Source organism: Ylistrum balloti, unplaced genomic scaffold (genome assembly GCF_031769215.1).
Source record: "Ylistrum balloti isolate Yb309-2 unplaced genomic scaffold, AGI_CSIRO_Ybal_v1 Utg369862, whole genome shotgun sequence".
In the NCBI taxonomy this organism is placed as follows: domain Eukaryota; kingdom Metazoa; phylum Mollusca; class Bivalvia; order Pectinida; family Pectinidae; genus Ylistrum; species Ylistrum balloti.
The window spans coordinates 1075246-1091906 of NW_026782009.1; the positions used below are offsets into that span (position 1 = coordinate 1075246).

A 16661-nucleotide genomic window follows, 5' to 3' on the forward strand; every position below is an offset into this window, starting at 1 on the left:
CAAGCTTTTTTAGACCATATCTGAATGAAATATCTTCATTCCAACAGAGGCATATTAAAGGACATGGGAAGCTATTTTATACCTCGTTTACTAGTTTTATACTTCAACCAATAAGACGCAACGGTAGCTGTGATTCACAAGACGCCGACCCTTACTTCGATATTCGATCAACGAGTGTTCTGAGTATGCATATTCTATTGTAAAAAACGAGCCGACTGACTTGTTAAGTCAAAGGTGACATCCTGTCGAAAGTCACCATCTGTAATGTTAGGTCATTTGGCCATTCATATCCCACTACAAACTATGCCACACACATACATATAGGGAAAATGTGAAACATGCACACGTGTCGAATTGGGCAAAAGTGAACTGAAAAACTATTAGGACATAAATGGAAAAGTTGACAACGACAGTTATTCAGAACATATTAATATATTTTTGGCTGTTTAAATACTTTCACAAAATTTCGGAAAAAAAGTTAATAAAACGTTGATAAAAGCAATTAATATAGACTATTATGGAACGATTTTTATTTTCATTTGAATTTGAATTGCTCTTATTAGCAACCTGTACAGAGAATAATACATTAGATAGCATAGTATATTCATTTGAAAAAAAAGTTTGCTTATTCATTAATTTCAGTAAACGATTTAAAAGTATATTTTCTAGAAACAATTATTAGATAAGCATATGTTTTGCCTTTGGCTGCGAAATATTGACACGAAATTTTCGTTGTTAAGCAAATCTTACATAAACATATGCATTACTTAATTAGTTAATTGGAAAAGAAATACGTTTTGATTGAGCGTGATGAATGTAGTACTGTCATATCCAATTTGTAGTATCGATTTATCTCAAAATCTCAAAATGTAGTAGAAATACGTAATATCATAGTCGGATGGTTTCAGCCAAGTAAGTGTAGATCCACAACTATATTATGCCCGAGTGTGAAAGTTATTTGCAAGTATATAAACAATAAATGAATCCAAGGAAGAATGGATAAATATGCAGTGCAAGGAAATTGAAACGAATGCAAATTTTGATAGTAAATTTATGCATGAAAAGATAAAAGATGTGACAGGGAAGAAATCATCTACAAAAACAGGTTGCATAAAGTCGAGAGATGGAGAAATACTCATGGAAAAAGAAGATATTCTTAACAGGTGGTCAGAATATATCGAAGACTTATACCATGACGACAGATGTCCACCTCCTCATGTTAGCAACGAAGATGGCCTCATAATCATGGAAGACGAAGTGAGACATGCACTCAGCAAGATGAAAAGTGGTAAGGCGCCAGGACCTGATGATATCCTATCTGAACTGATAACAGCCTTAGATTAAGTGGGAATTAAGGCAGTCACACAACTACTGAACAATATATATGACACAGGAGAGATTCCGACAGATATGAAGAAGTCCATCTACATTTCGATCCCTAAGAAACCGGGTACAGCTGAATGTGACCAACATCGTACAATCAGCCTGATGGGTCACCTCACCAAAGTTCTTTTACGAATACTCATGAAGAGAATGAGAAATGAAATACTCCCAGAAATATCAGAAACGCAATTTAGATTCATGGCAGACAAAGGCACCAGAAATACAATCTTCGCATTGAAAACTTTCCTGGAAAGATCCATCGAGGTCCAGAAAGACTTATACCTCTGTCTCATCGATTACTCAAAAGCGTTCGACAACATACGACACTCTGACTTGTTTGATATTCTGACAGGGCTATACATCGACGGGAAAGAACTTCGAGTCCTCAGAAACATATTGGGAACAGGAGACAGTCATTAGAGTCGACAATGACAATATAGACCAATCTGCAGGGGTGTGAGGCAGGACTGCGTGTTCTCACCTGATTTATTTAATGTATACAGTGAAATAATTCCACGAAATATTGAGAATCACGAGGAAATTATTTAGGTGGCCACAACATCAACAACCTGAGATATGCAAATGACACAGTCCTTATCGCCGACTCTGAAGAAAAACTGCAAAAGATTTTAACAACAGTAACAGACGAAAACGAAAAGAAAGGATTGCAGCTCAATGCAAAGACGACAGAATGCATGGTGATCTCAAAAAAAGTTGTTATACCACAATGCAACATAGCATTTAAAGGAGAGAGAATCAGACAAATAAACGCCTTTAAATACCTCGGTTGTAATATCACCCCGGATGGCGAGAGTGACACAGAAATCAAGAAGAGAATAGGTCAAAATAAGACAACTTTTAACAACATGAAATGCATTTTTACCAACAGTAACATGAAGCGCAAGACAAAGATCCGTGTTATGAGAGCATACGTATGGTCCATTCCTTTATACGGATGTGAATGCTAGACCCTCACCAAGGACACAGAATAGCGACTAGAAGCAGTGGAGATGTGGTTCATGCGGAGAATCATGAAAATCTCATGGAAAAGAAGAAAAACAAATGCAGAAGTAACGGAAATGGTTGGATACAAGAGATCCACTAACAATAAACTTATGAGAAAGACTGAGAATAGGGAAGACTTAATCATTCAGATCTTTATGTCAACTGGTGTTGTTTTCGGTCATTAACTCAAACACAGATAAAAATCATGTGATCCTTATTCTCAGAGGATCTCTCTTTTGTTCATATTTTGCCTATTTTTTATGGAATATTTTTGGATCTTGAAAATGTATTTTCTTGATGATTTTTCTGAACATCTCATATGCATGGCAGGGAGTAATATATGTGTTCACGTTGGAAAATATCACACTCAGATGTAACGTTTTGGAAAACATCAAAAGTGTTAATAACACACCGTATATTGCTTACAAGGGGAGATCTACCCGACCAGATTACCAGTGATGTCAATATCAAATGACACCGCAGCTCATAAAAATCCTGACGAAATCGTAGTGGCTTCTGTTGAGGACCTGAAATAAGGAGCATGATATAACGGGACGTCCGCGAGCACCCCAATCACTTTGATAGCAATTTTCAGAGACGTATAATTTGTGTTCGAAATCATGTCCTTTGTGTCTAAAGTGATTTATATATACCTGATATTGGGCCCCACCTCTCTCGCCCCAGAGGCCGAGACCGTGTACCTGAACATTCCTACCAAATTTTTTTATTAACCTTTTCAGATTCCTGGAGTCTCATCATACAAACATCGAAGAGACATCACTGTTTCAAGACCAACAGCTATTTTATGGTCCAAGACTGGAGAGCAAAAATCCGGAAATTGATATCTTCTCGTCCATTGACGTCATCGTGATGAATATAACGAGCTCTGTATTACGGCATCAGAGCTACGTAGGATACATTTGTATATTGTATTGATACATTGTAGTGTTGTGCAATACATTACTTACATTTGATTGAATTATGGCACGTGGACATAAAAGAGGGAATGTTTACATGACGTCTTGCTCAAAGTAAAGATAAGGGTACTGGCAAAGGCGAAGCCAGACTGGTATGGAAAGGTATACGTTTTATTTACCTTTACTTTTCAAGAGGAAAAATGTAAAAGTAAATTAAAATAATTTTAATTCGTTTAAAATGATTCTTTATTGAATCATTTTTCCCGAATATGCATGGTTCAGATAAGACAATTTCTTGTTTACTTTTTGTATTGATCATTAACAAGGTAAGAATCTCTTGAGTATGATTTAAGCTACGGCACGGGAAGCGCAATCTATCGCTATCAAGCAGGTTTCGGCCATCGTTAGACCATACTCCATGATTACACATTAGTGACAGAGACAAAAGCTGATGAAAATGTAGCCAGATTTACGATGAAAAACCATGGGCCTATATTGGTTTATGCAGTGCCTGTAAAACGTAGACCTTGTTAACTAAAGAGAGCAGGATGCAGTACTTACTCCACTTGCCAATCATAAAACTGTTGTATATTGTGTATGAGATACAGTCGACTATGTAAACAAGATGATGCACTATCCATAGTACAATGATTGCTAATGAGGAATAACTGTGAACATTGTGACAATGGCAGTGATGGATCGATTACAAGGACCAACAAACTACCCATCAGGAACCGGTGGATAACATTGGTCTATTGCTTATCTTAAATGTGGAAATCATACCGAGCTGGAATAATTATTACTATGGCATATGTGGATTTTTTTCATATCGTGAAGAGTGGAAATCATTCGGATTCATTACTATTCTCATTGTGGATGTATTACTATCATGCAGTGCGTGATTATTGCTATCGTTGACTGTGGGTTAACGACTATAGCTATGTATTCAATACATTCGTAAACAGATTAATGGATGGTAAGGCCTTAAGATGCTTTATAAAAAAAATCATGATCCGAGGATCTCACATTTCCCCCAGGTGAGGGGGTTTAATTTACTATAGTTTATTGTCTGTTGGAAACAGTTCAATCCTTGCTAGAATCATTATTTTAACATGAAAGTTTTATAAGATGCATTTATTGACCCCAGCTGCCTCCCAGAGACTAAACATGGGTCAAATATCAAAACTCCTCTCAAATCCCAGATTTATTACAATCAAGTACTCTTCATGGATGGAAAGGCCTCCAGATGCTTATCACTAGGCATTAACATTCAACACACATTTGTAAATTAATGAAGAACATCGTCACAGAGTATATCTTCAAACATTCAACATGGCCGTAAACAACTATGCATACCCGATACAATATTAGTTATCAGCCACCTTCGTGCTTACCTGTATACAAAGCGCTATCGAACACCTAACCTAGATGACATATATGTGTCAATACACCGCAACACATCGTTTATAATGATAAGGATGCCGCGGCCATGATTACTCCAGATGAAGCCTATGGATGCCAGCTACCCAACATCGCCTCAATATTCCCTAGCTATCTATCTCGCACTTGAACATATTAAAACAAAGTAATGAGTGCTATTATCTATTCAGAATATTTTTCTGTACTGAAAAGTCTTAGCAATAAAAATATTGAAACTATTTTCATTCTATACTTTATCATGAACTTACCTCAAACTTTCGTATTATTTTTTTCTGGGTTCTTGGGCGGCAGATCGTGCCGCAAAGGCAGCTCTATCGCTACCATCTGTTGTTTTTAAACATTTCTAATTTTAAACCATTTATCAAAACAATTTAAACAGCTCATTGACATGAGGAATAAAATCTAGCATCGGTGAATGGTCTCCATGCTATAGAGATAACCACCGAAATGAAGTTGTCCTTGCCCGTCTTCTGATGGGTCATACATACCTTAAACATTCATATATGTTAAAAGATATCCTCGGTGAATAAGATGTAATGAGCCATGGTTTAAAATCAGTAAAATGAAGCACTGCCAGAATGTTTTTTTTTTTCACGAATAATGAAACAGATAACATTGGTTTATATTTTCCAATGAACGCATTGCGATGAACTGGTTGTATTCAGGAGTCTGATGATGAAGGACAAGGTCGTTTATTTTAACTAGGTGTTTAGATATTCATTACCCGTGTTCCTCACCTACCTCGGAATCACACACTGCAACCGGTACGGATCTCAGGTAAACGAGTGTCAAGGATACTGATAGTATAATCGCAAAAATAGAACTCTCCCGACCGACTCTTTGGCCAACGCCTTCTTTGATACAACTGGAAAATATATAGATAGATGGGCATACCGCTGAGTGATATAAAAAGGAAAAATCTAAACACTTAGGAAATACAGTTGGCCCAGGGCTTGGTATTACCAGCCGGTTGGTTATTGAGGGCCGTCTTACTGAGATAGAGGCCAAAGTGATGTATAGGGTTGAAGCAATGCAAGATTACTCGAGAATAAAGCGCAAACACATAATCACTCATCAACCACCAGGATCCCTTTTCCAGCACTAACGGGACGCCATCCACGGCAGACCGGTTGGTCCTTTTACCACATGCAGAAGGACAAAGCGAATACATTCTAACCCCTATCCGTAGGGGATCCGTTTCCGTAAATTTTGCTCCACCATAGCAATGTTTACAGAGGCTCCATAAGGCTGTGGATTTTTCCTCATGACCTTTAGCTTGAAGTTTTCGTAACAACATCAACGCGGATCAGTGATCGAAATGAAAGCGCTGTTGTTTTAAGCTCAGCCCATGTTCCCACCGGATTTTCTTCTAAGAACCTTTTAATAAAGTCACCTACCGGCCCCTGTACCGATTGGTACGCAATCAATAGTATTCTGTTTGGGTTAATACCCGTCAGTGTAGCATATTTATCGATCGGCCTGATCCACTTCTTACTGCACTTGTTATACCTTAAGTGTCAATGACTGATGTGAGTCCCATCAATTGAGGTTCGCAGGATATCCTCGGGACATTAACACGAGAGTTAACCACTGTTTGACCTGTTCCCATTCTGATCACGGCACCACAATAAACACATATCGTGTAACACAACACCACTATATGATTTACAATTAGTTTAGTTCCTTCTCGTTATGTTTGCACATGTCTGCTTTCTCCCCTCTCTCCTGCCTATACTCCATCTCGCTCCACTCGATGTTTTCTCTCCCTTAGTCCCTAACATCACATGGTGACTTTCCTTCCGTCCAGCCCATTGTGTAAATCATTGAAAAGTCACGTGCTACTAAGAGTACCCCTTATCATCCCCTATCCCTGATATACCTTCTGTATTGTTCCTCTTCTTGTTCAGTGTTTTACCTGCAGGCTTCGAGGGGGCATTCCCCTGCCTTATCGCAGGTAATCCATTACCAGCAGTCGCTGACTGATAGCTTGATCACCAATGGTCCATTATTTTCCCCTACTAACCTGTCCATCAACCCTTGTTGTTTACTTATAATGACTTGTGACCGTTCCGTCAAACGTATATACTGCTCGCACTCCTACTTAACTGCTCTCTTTCTCTCTCTCTCTGATACTTCATATTTTATGGTTTATTATCATCACTCTAATTATCATGCATTTTGTTATATGCCTTTCCCAACATGCTGGTATTTTCTTTTTTTTAATCTGTATGTACTTTAGATACTTGGTACATACGTTACCGGCTGTATACGTAAGTTTCGTAGGTTTGTTAATAGGATAGCAACTTGATAACGAGATGAAATGGCTTACATGTGAATTTGATGTTTTCTTATCAAAACGTAATGACATGACCAGTAACTCAAACATGATCTGAAAAGGATAACAAAATTAACCCACTAACCAATGCATTTGATTTTTCCAACTTTTCAAATTTCCTGGCGGTATACAGTTGCTCGCTGACTTTCGTACTCGCCAATGAAAAATGGCGATGTACTAGATTCAGGTATTGGTTTTTTCTTAATAACCATTCGTGAACGTCCCACCACTTTCTTATCATTGTTAAAATACTTTATTCAGACAGAACGCAAGTCAGCATGTCTGTTGTATCTAAATGACAATCATGAACACAATCTCCATACCAGCTCATTTCAACTCATCGATAACGGAAAATTAACTAATTAATTAACTAAATTATTTTTTAAAAAATCGTAATTACTGTGAAACCAAATATTATTTACATGTATTAGATATTCGCTATAAAAAGTATCAATTCATTACACTGTATTGGGGTATAAGGGCGATATAAAGATTAGTCTTTAAGGTACTTGTACAACATTGCATGCATAATTCTCTGTTTGGTGCTGTTTCTGTATCTGAAATAACGACCTGACGTCTACTTTGACACTGAAAATAATATGGTGAAATGTAAACATTATGCTTTGATTTGGCAAGAAAAGACCCTAAACTTTACATTTTACAGACACCGTTAAATCAACAGTTTGGCATGCAAGAAATATCCTATGTTGTGAGCAAGGCTAGCTAGAACTTATTTATAGCTCAATCTATACAGTAGGTAAGCCAGAGTGCAAATCCTAGTGGAAGCAGACATTGCTTTAAATAATAACCTCTGTAACATTGGTGCCTCATACATATAGATGATGTGTCACACATGTAATTTAAATATTGTGTCCTAAGTATATAATTTAAATGACATGACTGCCTACAATCACTTCCCTCATAAACGTTGGTGATACGAATAAAAACTTCACTCATTTCTTTGTTAAGTCACGTCATATTGTTACTGTATGCAAAATATAAGTTATTTAAATGTGGTCTCAATTATTCTGTAAATAAAAATGTGAATGTATTTGCATATATAAACTTACATTTAGCATGAACCATGATATTAACTCTAAGTAAAGCAACTGTCCGCTGCTAATTCTTCGGCGTTTGTAATGTAAACGTGACATCTGCCATAAATACAATATGGATGTGATAATTCAAATTTCATATGTACGCTGCAGCGGCCACCTCCTACCATTTTAGCCGATATTCCTCGGTGTCCGCCACTTCCGCTACGTCTTTCAAATAGCTCAACCTCTCTGTCATGCCGGCACTATCAATACGAATTTCTCTCTCTCTGTCCAGTTTGCACTTCTCACTCTTTTACTTGCCACTGTGTTCATCAGCAGGAAATTGGTTTACCACAAGGCAGCATTCTTTCGGTTACACTTTTTGGATGACAGATTAACAGTATTGTCAAAAGATTATCCCCTTCAATGGAGGGCGCTCTTTATGTCGATGGCTTCATCATATGCTATTGATCTAAGCATAATTATGAATACCATGGAAAGACAACTTCAACAATGTTTGAGTCGACTACAAAATTAGGCAGATAAAAATGGTTTTAATTTTTCACAATCAAAAACAGTTTGTATGTATTTTTGTCAAATTCGGAAACAACACGACGATCCAAGTCGTCGTTCCTTCCACATATAAAATGTCTTAAAGCCAAATGCCTTACGGCACTGAATATTTTAAAGGTTGTGTCCCACACTGATTGGGGAGCTGATAGAAACGTTTTGATTCGACTCTATAGAGCTCTTATTAGATCAAAATTAGACTACGGTTTCATCGTGTATGGATCTGCTAGACCTTCATATTTAAAATTATTAGACACTGTTCATCACCAAGGTCTCAGACTCGGTCTCGGAGCTTTTAAGATCACAACAAGCCTTTATGTAGAGGCTAACGAACTATCACTATATAGCCGTGAAAAAACTGGCTTTGCAATATACCATTCAGCTTAAGTCAAATCATTCAAATCCTGCTTTTGCCCTTGTTTTTGATCCAAAATATAAGACAATTTTTTCAATACAAACCAAAAACCATTCCATCATTCGGTTAGAATTTCTGCTCTCGAACAAAACACAAATATTGATATTCACTTATTTGGAACGATAGAAATTCCACCATGTCTCATGAATTCACCTGAAGTTGACTTTTCACTTCATGAAATGGTTAAATCAGACACAGACAGTTATATCTTTCGTTTATCCTTCTCGAAATTGCAGCTAAAATATGAAAACATTTCTACATTTATATACTGATGGTTCAAAAGATAATGATAAGGTTGCTGTTGGCATGGTTACACAAAATGAAACCCATGGAAAATATTTTCATTCGTATTACATTAATACTATATCATGAACTGGCCTTTAACTTTCGTATTGCTTTTTGCTGGGTTCCTGGGCACATTGTAATACGAAGCAATGAAAGGGAGATCTTGCCACAAAGAAAGCTTTATCGCTACCACCTGTTGTTTTTAAACTTTATTTTACTGATTTTAACGCACTTATTAAACAAATTTTAAAAGCTCAGTGGCAGGAGGAATGGAATACCTATGCCAATAACAAATAGCACTTCGTTAAATCTGTTATCGGTGAATGGTCTCCAGGCTATAGAGACAACCACCGAGACGAAGTTGTGCTTGCCCGTCTTCGGATGGGTCGTACATACCTTTCACATTCATATATGTTGAAAGGCGAAGATGATCCTTGGTGCAAAGGATGTGATGAGTCATTCACCGTTAAACATTTTTTTATTGGACTGCGTTGACCTTCTGTCTACTCGAGCATGTTTTTATCGTAACATTACATGTCTAAAATCCCTTTTGGAACTGTTGAGATTTGTAAAATTCTGCATTACCTGAAAGATGTTGGTCTATATAATAGACTATGACTACCATTTTAATCTTTTGTGTTAACATACCCATTTAAGATTTTTAACATTTGTCTTTTACCTTTTGGTTTGTTTAATGCTATTTCTTTTTTGGATCACAATGTACGTTTTAAAGTTTGATTGAAGTCTAATGACCTTTTATGTGTTGACGGGCTGTTAAGAATGTAATAATAATAATAATAACCTGTCACTGTCATTTTCGATAATCAGCTGCAGATAACACGAAACTTACCTACACCACTAGCGCTTTGACAGTTTAAGGGAAAACGCACGAGAAAAACGTAATAGTGTTATGTGCCTCCTTCAAGAGTTTTCAATCGGGCCGCTTAAGCCGTCGCAAAAGTAATTAAACTTTACCTCAGCTGAGGAGGTCCTTAAAAAGTGAAATCAATGAATAGTGTATCTGTTTTATTTTGTATCATCGGTACTGCTTACATACTCGCTTACTTACATTGTCAAAAGTCCAGCTCGTCGGAAGTAGATTTTTCCATACTCATTAGAATCTGGGTCGTACATTGCTTCTACATTTCACCTGTCCGCTTGTATCTCTTTCACATGATTCTCCCCGTTCACCAAAACGTTCCAATTTTTTTTTTTAATTTGACCATTTCACTTTATGTTGTTTTCAAAACATTGAAGAACTTTTGTGTTTGTAAGTCAGTCTTTATATATCACAACATACAGACGTTATTTGTCCTTTGTAGCAATTTGATTTGTTAATAACGTTATTGTCCTTTGTATATTTTAGAATTTCATTTTCATTGAGAAGGGAGATAATTAAACAACTACAAACAAGAAAAAATGTTAGTTAATGTATTTTATCTTATTGCATTTGATATTTCAGTGTTAATTTATGCAACCATGTAGTTACTTTTTTCATGATTATTTATTAAGTTTTAATTGAAAATTACTTCATTACATGCCATCGATTTAAGTATATGTTTCCAAATCTCTCTCTTTGTACTGTACCCATTCCAGTTCCTGGGCAGATGGGAATACCAGACAATGAAAAAGCAGATTGTGTCGCAAAAACAGCTTTATCGCTACCTCGAAGTTGTCCTCGCCCGTCTTCATACATACCTTACGCATTCATATATGTTGAAAGACAAAGATAATCCTCAGTGCATAGGATGCGATAGGCTGTTCACTGTTTATTGGAATGTCACAAGTATAAAGAACCTTTTCGAAACTGCCGAGAGTTGTAAAATTCTTCAGTTGGCTATCTGAAAGACGTAGGTCTATATTGTAGAATATGACTTAGCAGTTTGATATTTTGTTATAATATAACCATTTAGGATTTTTAGCATTTGTCTTTTACCTTTCAGTTTGTTTGATGTTACTTTCTTTTCGGATCGCTGTGTGATTCACCGGTTGAAAGGAAAGGAACAGATAATGATGAACACTATAAAGTATCACATAGTATTAACAATATGAAAAAAACAATGTCATGTAAAAACAGCTCTAAAATCCATGAAGAGTACTACCGAAGTTCAGAGTCATGGGAAAACGGGTACACTGACCTGTCATTTTCTTTTAATTTTTTGATATATCTATATTCCCTCCAATACCACAACTTCCAACAGGAAATGCTCAAACACCACAATGAAAATATCAAATATATTTATTGTAATGAGCGCATAATCGCCACTGACCGACAAATACATTGGTAACACACTCACTTACCAATCTATCTTTCCATTTCATGACAATCTCAACATCCTGTCACCTCCATAATTCATACAAAGTAGTTATTAAAGTTTTAAATTAATTTACTGAACTTTATCTTTAAAAATAAAGTCATGTGCACTATCGGAGCGACTATCGCTGAATGACCTGACAGTCAACAACACCTCGTGCACGTGCATACAAAACACCCCCTATCGGAAAATATGACACTGAAGGGAATATAATTATCGGCTAATTCTGTTCCATCAAACTCCGATTATATTTCCCTCCAATACCATACCTTCCGACAGGAAATCCTCAAACAATGAAAATATCAAATATATTTATTGTAATGAGCGCATAATCGCCACTGAACTAAAAGAACGGGGAAACTAATGTTTGAATTTACAAGCCTAATCTCTCAGAAACCTTAAGACGTTCTGTAAAAGAATTTTCCACATAGCCATCCTTGTCAGTTTCACTAACCCAGCGACCATGACGTTTAAGCAATCTATCCTCAACACCATTCTTGGCAGCTGCTGTAGCTCCACCAGCACGCAAAGAATGCAAACAAAACGGAAATATCCTCAACAAGTGGTTTAAACGTTTCAATAAACAACTCTTGCAAAATAGTATAAGACATAGATTTGTTGTCCGATCTCGCCTTTTAACCATCTTTGGTTCCAGACAAACTACAAAAATGATACTGATCAGAGTTCTCACCAAAACTGGCCCAATCAAAAACAACTTCATTTTTTTTACTGGACACAAACATGTCCCAGTCTCGGTAATCATTAGCCATGCACCATCTCTATATTTATCAGTCTTACTGGATTCAATGAACACACTCATATATGCACTGGCAAGCATGACATCACAAACTCGAATACGTAGCAGCTCATCACTCCTCAAAAATCCCGCAAAGGCAATTAAACACGCACATATAATTCTTTAATTTTTCGGATTACCAAAACTGAACTTGCTTTTATACATTGACAATAATAATACACAGTCATCGGTTTCTATTTCAATCCGGTTTGACTAATCTCCTCTTCGACGACTCTAAACCAAATTGGAGTTAGTAGGAGAGTCCAAATCATACGAAGCTAAATATAGAGCAACATGGAATGCCTTGGCCGGCAAAGCGTCCCTGATTCCTATCCCACATGCCAACAACCATCGTTTCCAACGCTGAAATCCACGCGAATCATGAGTAATTCCGGAATTAGGGCAACCTCACCAGACAAGACTTCCGGGAGCTCTTCGATCTCATCAGCGTAACACTGAAAAAAAAACATATTTGAAAAGAGGAAATCATAATTAAAATCAAACAAACCAATTAAAATAATTAAATATCTGAAGTCTCGTTATACCATAAATATTCCACAATTGTACCTCAATAACATACTAACTTCCATCCTGTACTATATACAAATATAACTTGTATCTAACCTCACTATGTGTCATATATAAATATATATATATATCTAATTCAGCCATGCGGCATACAAGTATTTAATTCAGCCATGCGGCATAGTGCCCAATTCAGCCAAACGGTATACATGCATAAATTCAGGCATGGGGCATACAAGTATCTAATTCAGCCCTGCGACGTACTTGTATCTTATTCAACCATGCGGCATACATATATCTAATTCAGATGTACGTGTGTCTCATTCAATTTTTCGGCATACAAGTAACTACATATCACAATTATGCCAAGCAGCCAATAAGTTAGTAACCCTAATACTGTACCAAATAAGCCACGATAACAACGAACCACAAAAATTACTGTAGTAATCTATTCGCCATAGCCATGACTTTACAGTCCATATCAAGTGCTAAAATTCGGAACTTCAGATCTGAATTACAAAACATTCCAACACCGTTCTTACCTGGTGTGAATCATTCCTTTGCTGTAGGTAAATCTATATAATCTGAAATCTGTGGTATAAATGTACCGTCTTTCTTAGATATAACAGACCAAAACGTAGCTGATTTCCATAACGGACCTACCAACACACCCTATGCTTTGTCATAAATCATCTTTCTCACAACTCGTAAAATCGTGGACAAATGCATCCGTCCCTGCGGAACCCTCACTCCAAAACCTTGAGAAAAAGACTGGTAGCTTTACATCATTTTCCGATGAAAACCAGTCAACATCAAGCGTTCCCCATCTCTGAATAATGATATTTAAACTATTGATGGAAATTCCCTCATCATCTTTTTCGAGGACCCTTGAAAGATAATCTGCCCTTTCATTTAATGTCCTTGGTATCCATTCCATTTCCAAAGAAATAGCATACTTAATGCAAGTATGAAATATATCTGTCGCAACTAACTGCAAATCAGGTTTCATAGAACCCTTATCTACGATTTTACAAACACCTGTGTTGTCCGTAAACCATTTCACGCGATGGCCGCTTAATGTGCTTCCTGAAGATTTAAAAACCCTCAAAACAGCAACTAACTCCCGCAATGTTGAAGATTTACTACTCTTCTCCTCTGTCCACATCCCGTGTGCTACACCATTCACTGTATTAACCTCATACCCACCGAAACCAGAACCACTTGCGTCACTCTACACTATTTTGGAACACTTTTCAACCTCACTCAGTGTTTTGACATTAATGTTGTTCACGTTTTCTCTCCAGAATTTCAGTTGTAATAAACTCTCGTCAGACAACTTAATATAAGCACTCCAAGAAAAAGCCTGTGAAATACCCAGGCTGATATATCTCGCCATTATCTGGGACACACTATCTATCACAACACTCTTTTCAACCCTACTCTCCGTAACATACATAATAAAACGCTCCGAATCAATAGTACAGCCTAAAAACTGCAAAACCTGAACCGGTACCCACAACGATTTTTCTGCCTTTGGCACAAAACAGAACTTTAGCAAGTCTGACTTGATATCATGTGCTAAGCTCTGAGTTTCTGAAAAATCTTTTCCACATCCAAAACCGTCATCAAGATACATCAACATCAACTTTTCCTCCCCTTTCCACTTGTAAATATGTATGGGGCAGATGATAACCCAAAAGGCAACACCAAAAATTTATAGTATACAGTTCTACCATCTTCATATGTCCAGGAAAATCCTAAATACTCTGTATGTGGTAAAAATATCTCGACAAAATGATACGCCGAGTGAATATCAAATTTAAACATCCAGCAATTCTTTTGAACATGCATCAGTGCTACACGAATGTCGTCATACTTTACACTCTGTTTCCATAAATGCTTATTTACTACTCGTAAATCCAAAATCAATCTCTGTTTAGAATTACTCTGTATGGAAACTGTGAATGGATTGACCACTCGAGGTATTTGACCACACCTAAGAATAAGATTTCTCTGCAAAAAGTTCACTTATAGCCCCCCATTCATATTCGTAAAAAAATCGTAGGCAGGCTGAACCCCGGGTCCTCTGGAGTATCTGCTTCCAGGAAAGGGCTGTCCAGTCGCTTTAACCGCTCCCTGGCCTCCCAATACACAGCTACTGCCACCAGTAATCCCAGTACCAGCAAACTCGAACCGCTGAGATTTTTTCCGAGACGCATCTTTCTTCTTCTTTAGGGCTCAAGCTTCCGCCCTCCTAATTTTGCTCTTGTCATCCGAGTCACAAGCTACTGGGTGAGACTCGTGTTGTCGAACTGTTTCCCACCCTCCTTCTGACGTATCGGCTATACGTATAAGTTTGTTACGCTGTTTAAGCTTGTCAGACACTTCACTCAACAGTTCACGAGAATATGAAAGCTTATTATTGTCCAATGCTCACACAGCCTGTGTCACACTGTCCAAAATATCACTATTAAACTTGTATTGGGTTTTATTACCCTTAAAACGCCAATTAAAATCAGAGTCTGTTTTTAACTTTTTTTTACCTCGCAACTAACAATGGCTGTCGAACCACGCACTTCATTCCTTAGTGAACACAGCTCTGCATTCTGACTCTGAACTTCGTCAAGGAGTTGGGCTAAAGTACTGAAAATGTCCCCTTCGCCACGTGTCTCCTGACCCTCACTATCCATACCGTTGAAATAAAGTCAAGTGCTGAATGACCCGACAGTCACCAATACCTCGTGCACGTGCATACAAAACACCCCCTATCGGAAAATATGACACTGAAGGGAAAATAATTATCGGCTAATTCTGTTCCATCAAACACCGATAATTATATGTCTATCCTTTAAAACGCGTCTTTATGTTCACCGAGATTAACACCATAATGACTTATAATCAGGAATACTCAAACGGAAGCGATATCATCAAATTTGAAAATATTTAATAGTATAAATTCATCAAACCCTGAAGTTCAGGATGACCCATGGTAACTTGCCTGTCGTCATGCTCCGTCCGCCATTTTAGACTTCTCAGTTCCACTGTTGACATTGAGCTGAAAATTGATTGGAATGTTCACAATCCGTCAAATTATTGTTATTTTTGTAGCCTCGCCCAATGTACAATATTGCAGCTATTTAGCAACTTTATTGTGCAATCAGGATTCCTTGAACACCACCTATTTTTTAACTACTTTAGTTACCGTATAGCCGGTATTTTGCGGGTGATCGACATGATCGCAAAATCAAATCAGTGACACGGGTAAATATTAACCGCGAAACAAACTGTGATGAAGAGTGTCGTTTTATTGTTCCGTCATTCGCTAGAGCAGCCGGGACAGTATTTGTGAAATTTATGTCTTCTTATACCCAGATTGGGAAATTTTAATTAGCTGAAATTTAATTCTGTGTTTTTAAATAAAAACCTGTTTGTCTTTACCACAAAAATAACCAGTTATTCAGTGTAACACTGGAATTCCGCACTGGAAACGGGATAGCCCAAACCACGAAATGTTATTTTTTGGAAACCCAATGTTGCCGCCATGGCCAGAGTCGTGAAAGACATGGTATGAACTGCTTCTCAAGAGCCACTGATACCACCGAACTAAAATCTGGAGAGGAGGTTAGAAAAATATAGCA

At 37.3% G+C, this 16661-nt stretch overlaps 2 protein-coding genes across 2 annotated transcripts; both read left to right on the plus strand.

Moving 5' to 3' along the window:
* The first annotated feature begins 1005 nt into the window (after positions 1–1005).
* On the plus strand, positions 1006–1344 carry LOC132545923 (uncharacterized). Its single transcript, XM_060209602.1, has one exon. It carries the CDS (start codon positions 1006–1008, stop codon positions 1342–1344), a length of 339 nt encoding a protein of 112 aa, XP_060065585.1.
* A 66-nt stretch (positions 1345–1410) lies between these two features.
* On the plus strand, positions 1411–1803 carry LOC132545924 (uncharacterized). Its single transcript, XM_060209603.1, has one exon. The coding sequence runs from the start codon at positions 1411–1413 to the stop codon at positions 1801–1803; it is 393 nt and encodes a 130-aa protein (XP_060065586.1).
* The last annotated feature ends 14858 nt before the right edge of the window (positions 1804–16661 follow it).

Coding starts and splice junctions, on each gene's coding strand:
- LOC132545923 (XM_060209602.1), top strand. CDS start 1,006: ATGCAGTGCAAGGAAATTGAAACGAATGCAAATTTTGATAGTAAATTT.
- LOC132545924 (XM_060209603.1), top strand. CDS start 1,411: ATGAAGAAGTCCATCTACATTTCGATCCCTAAGAAACCGGGTACAGCT.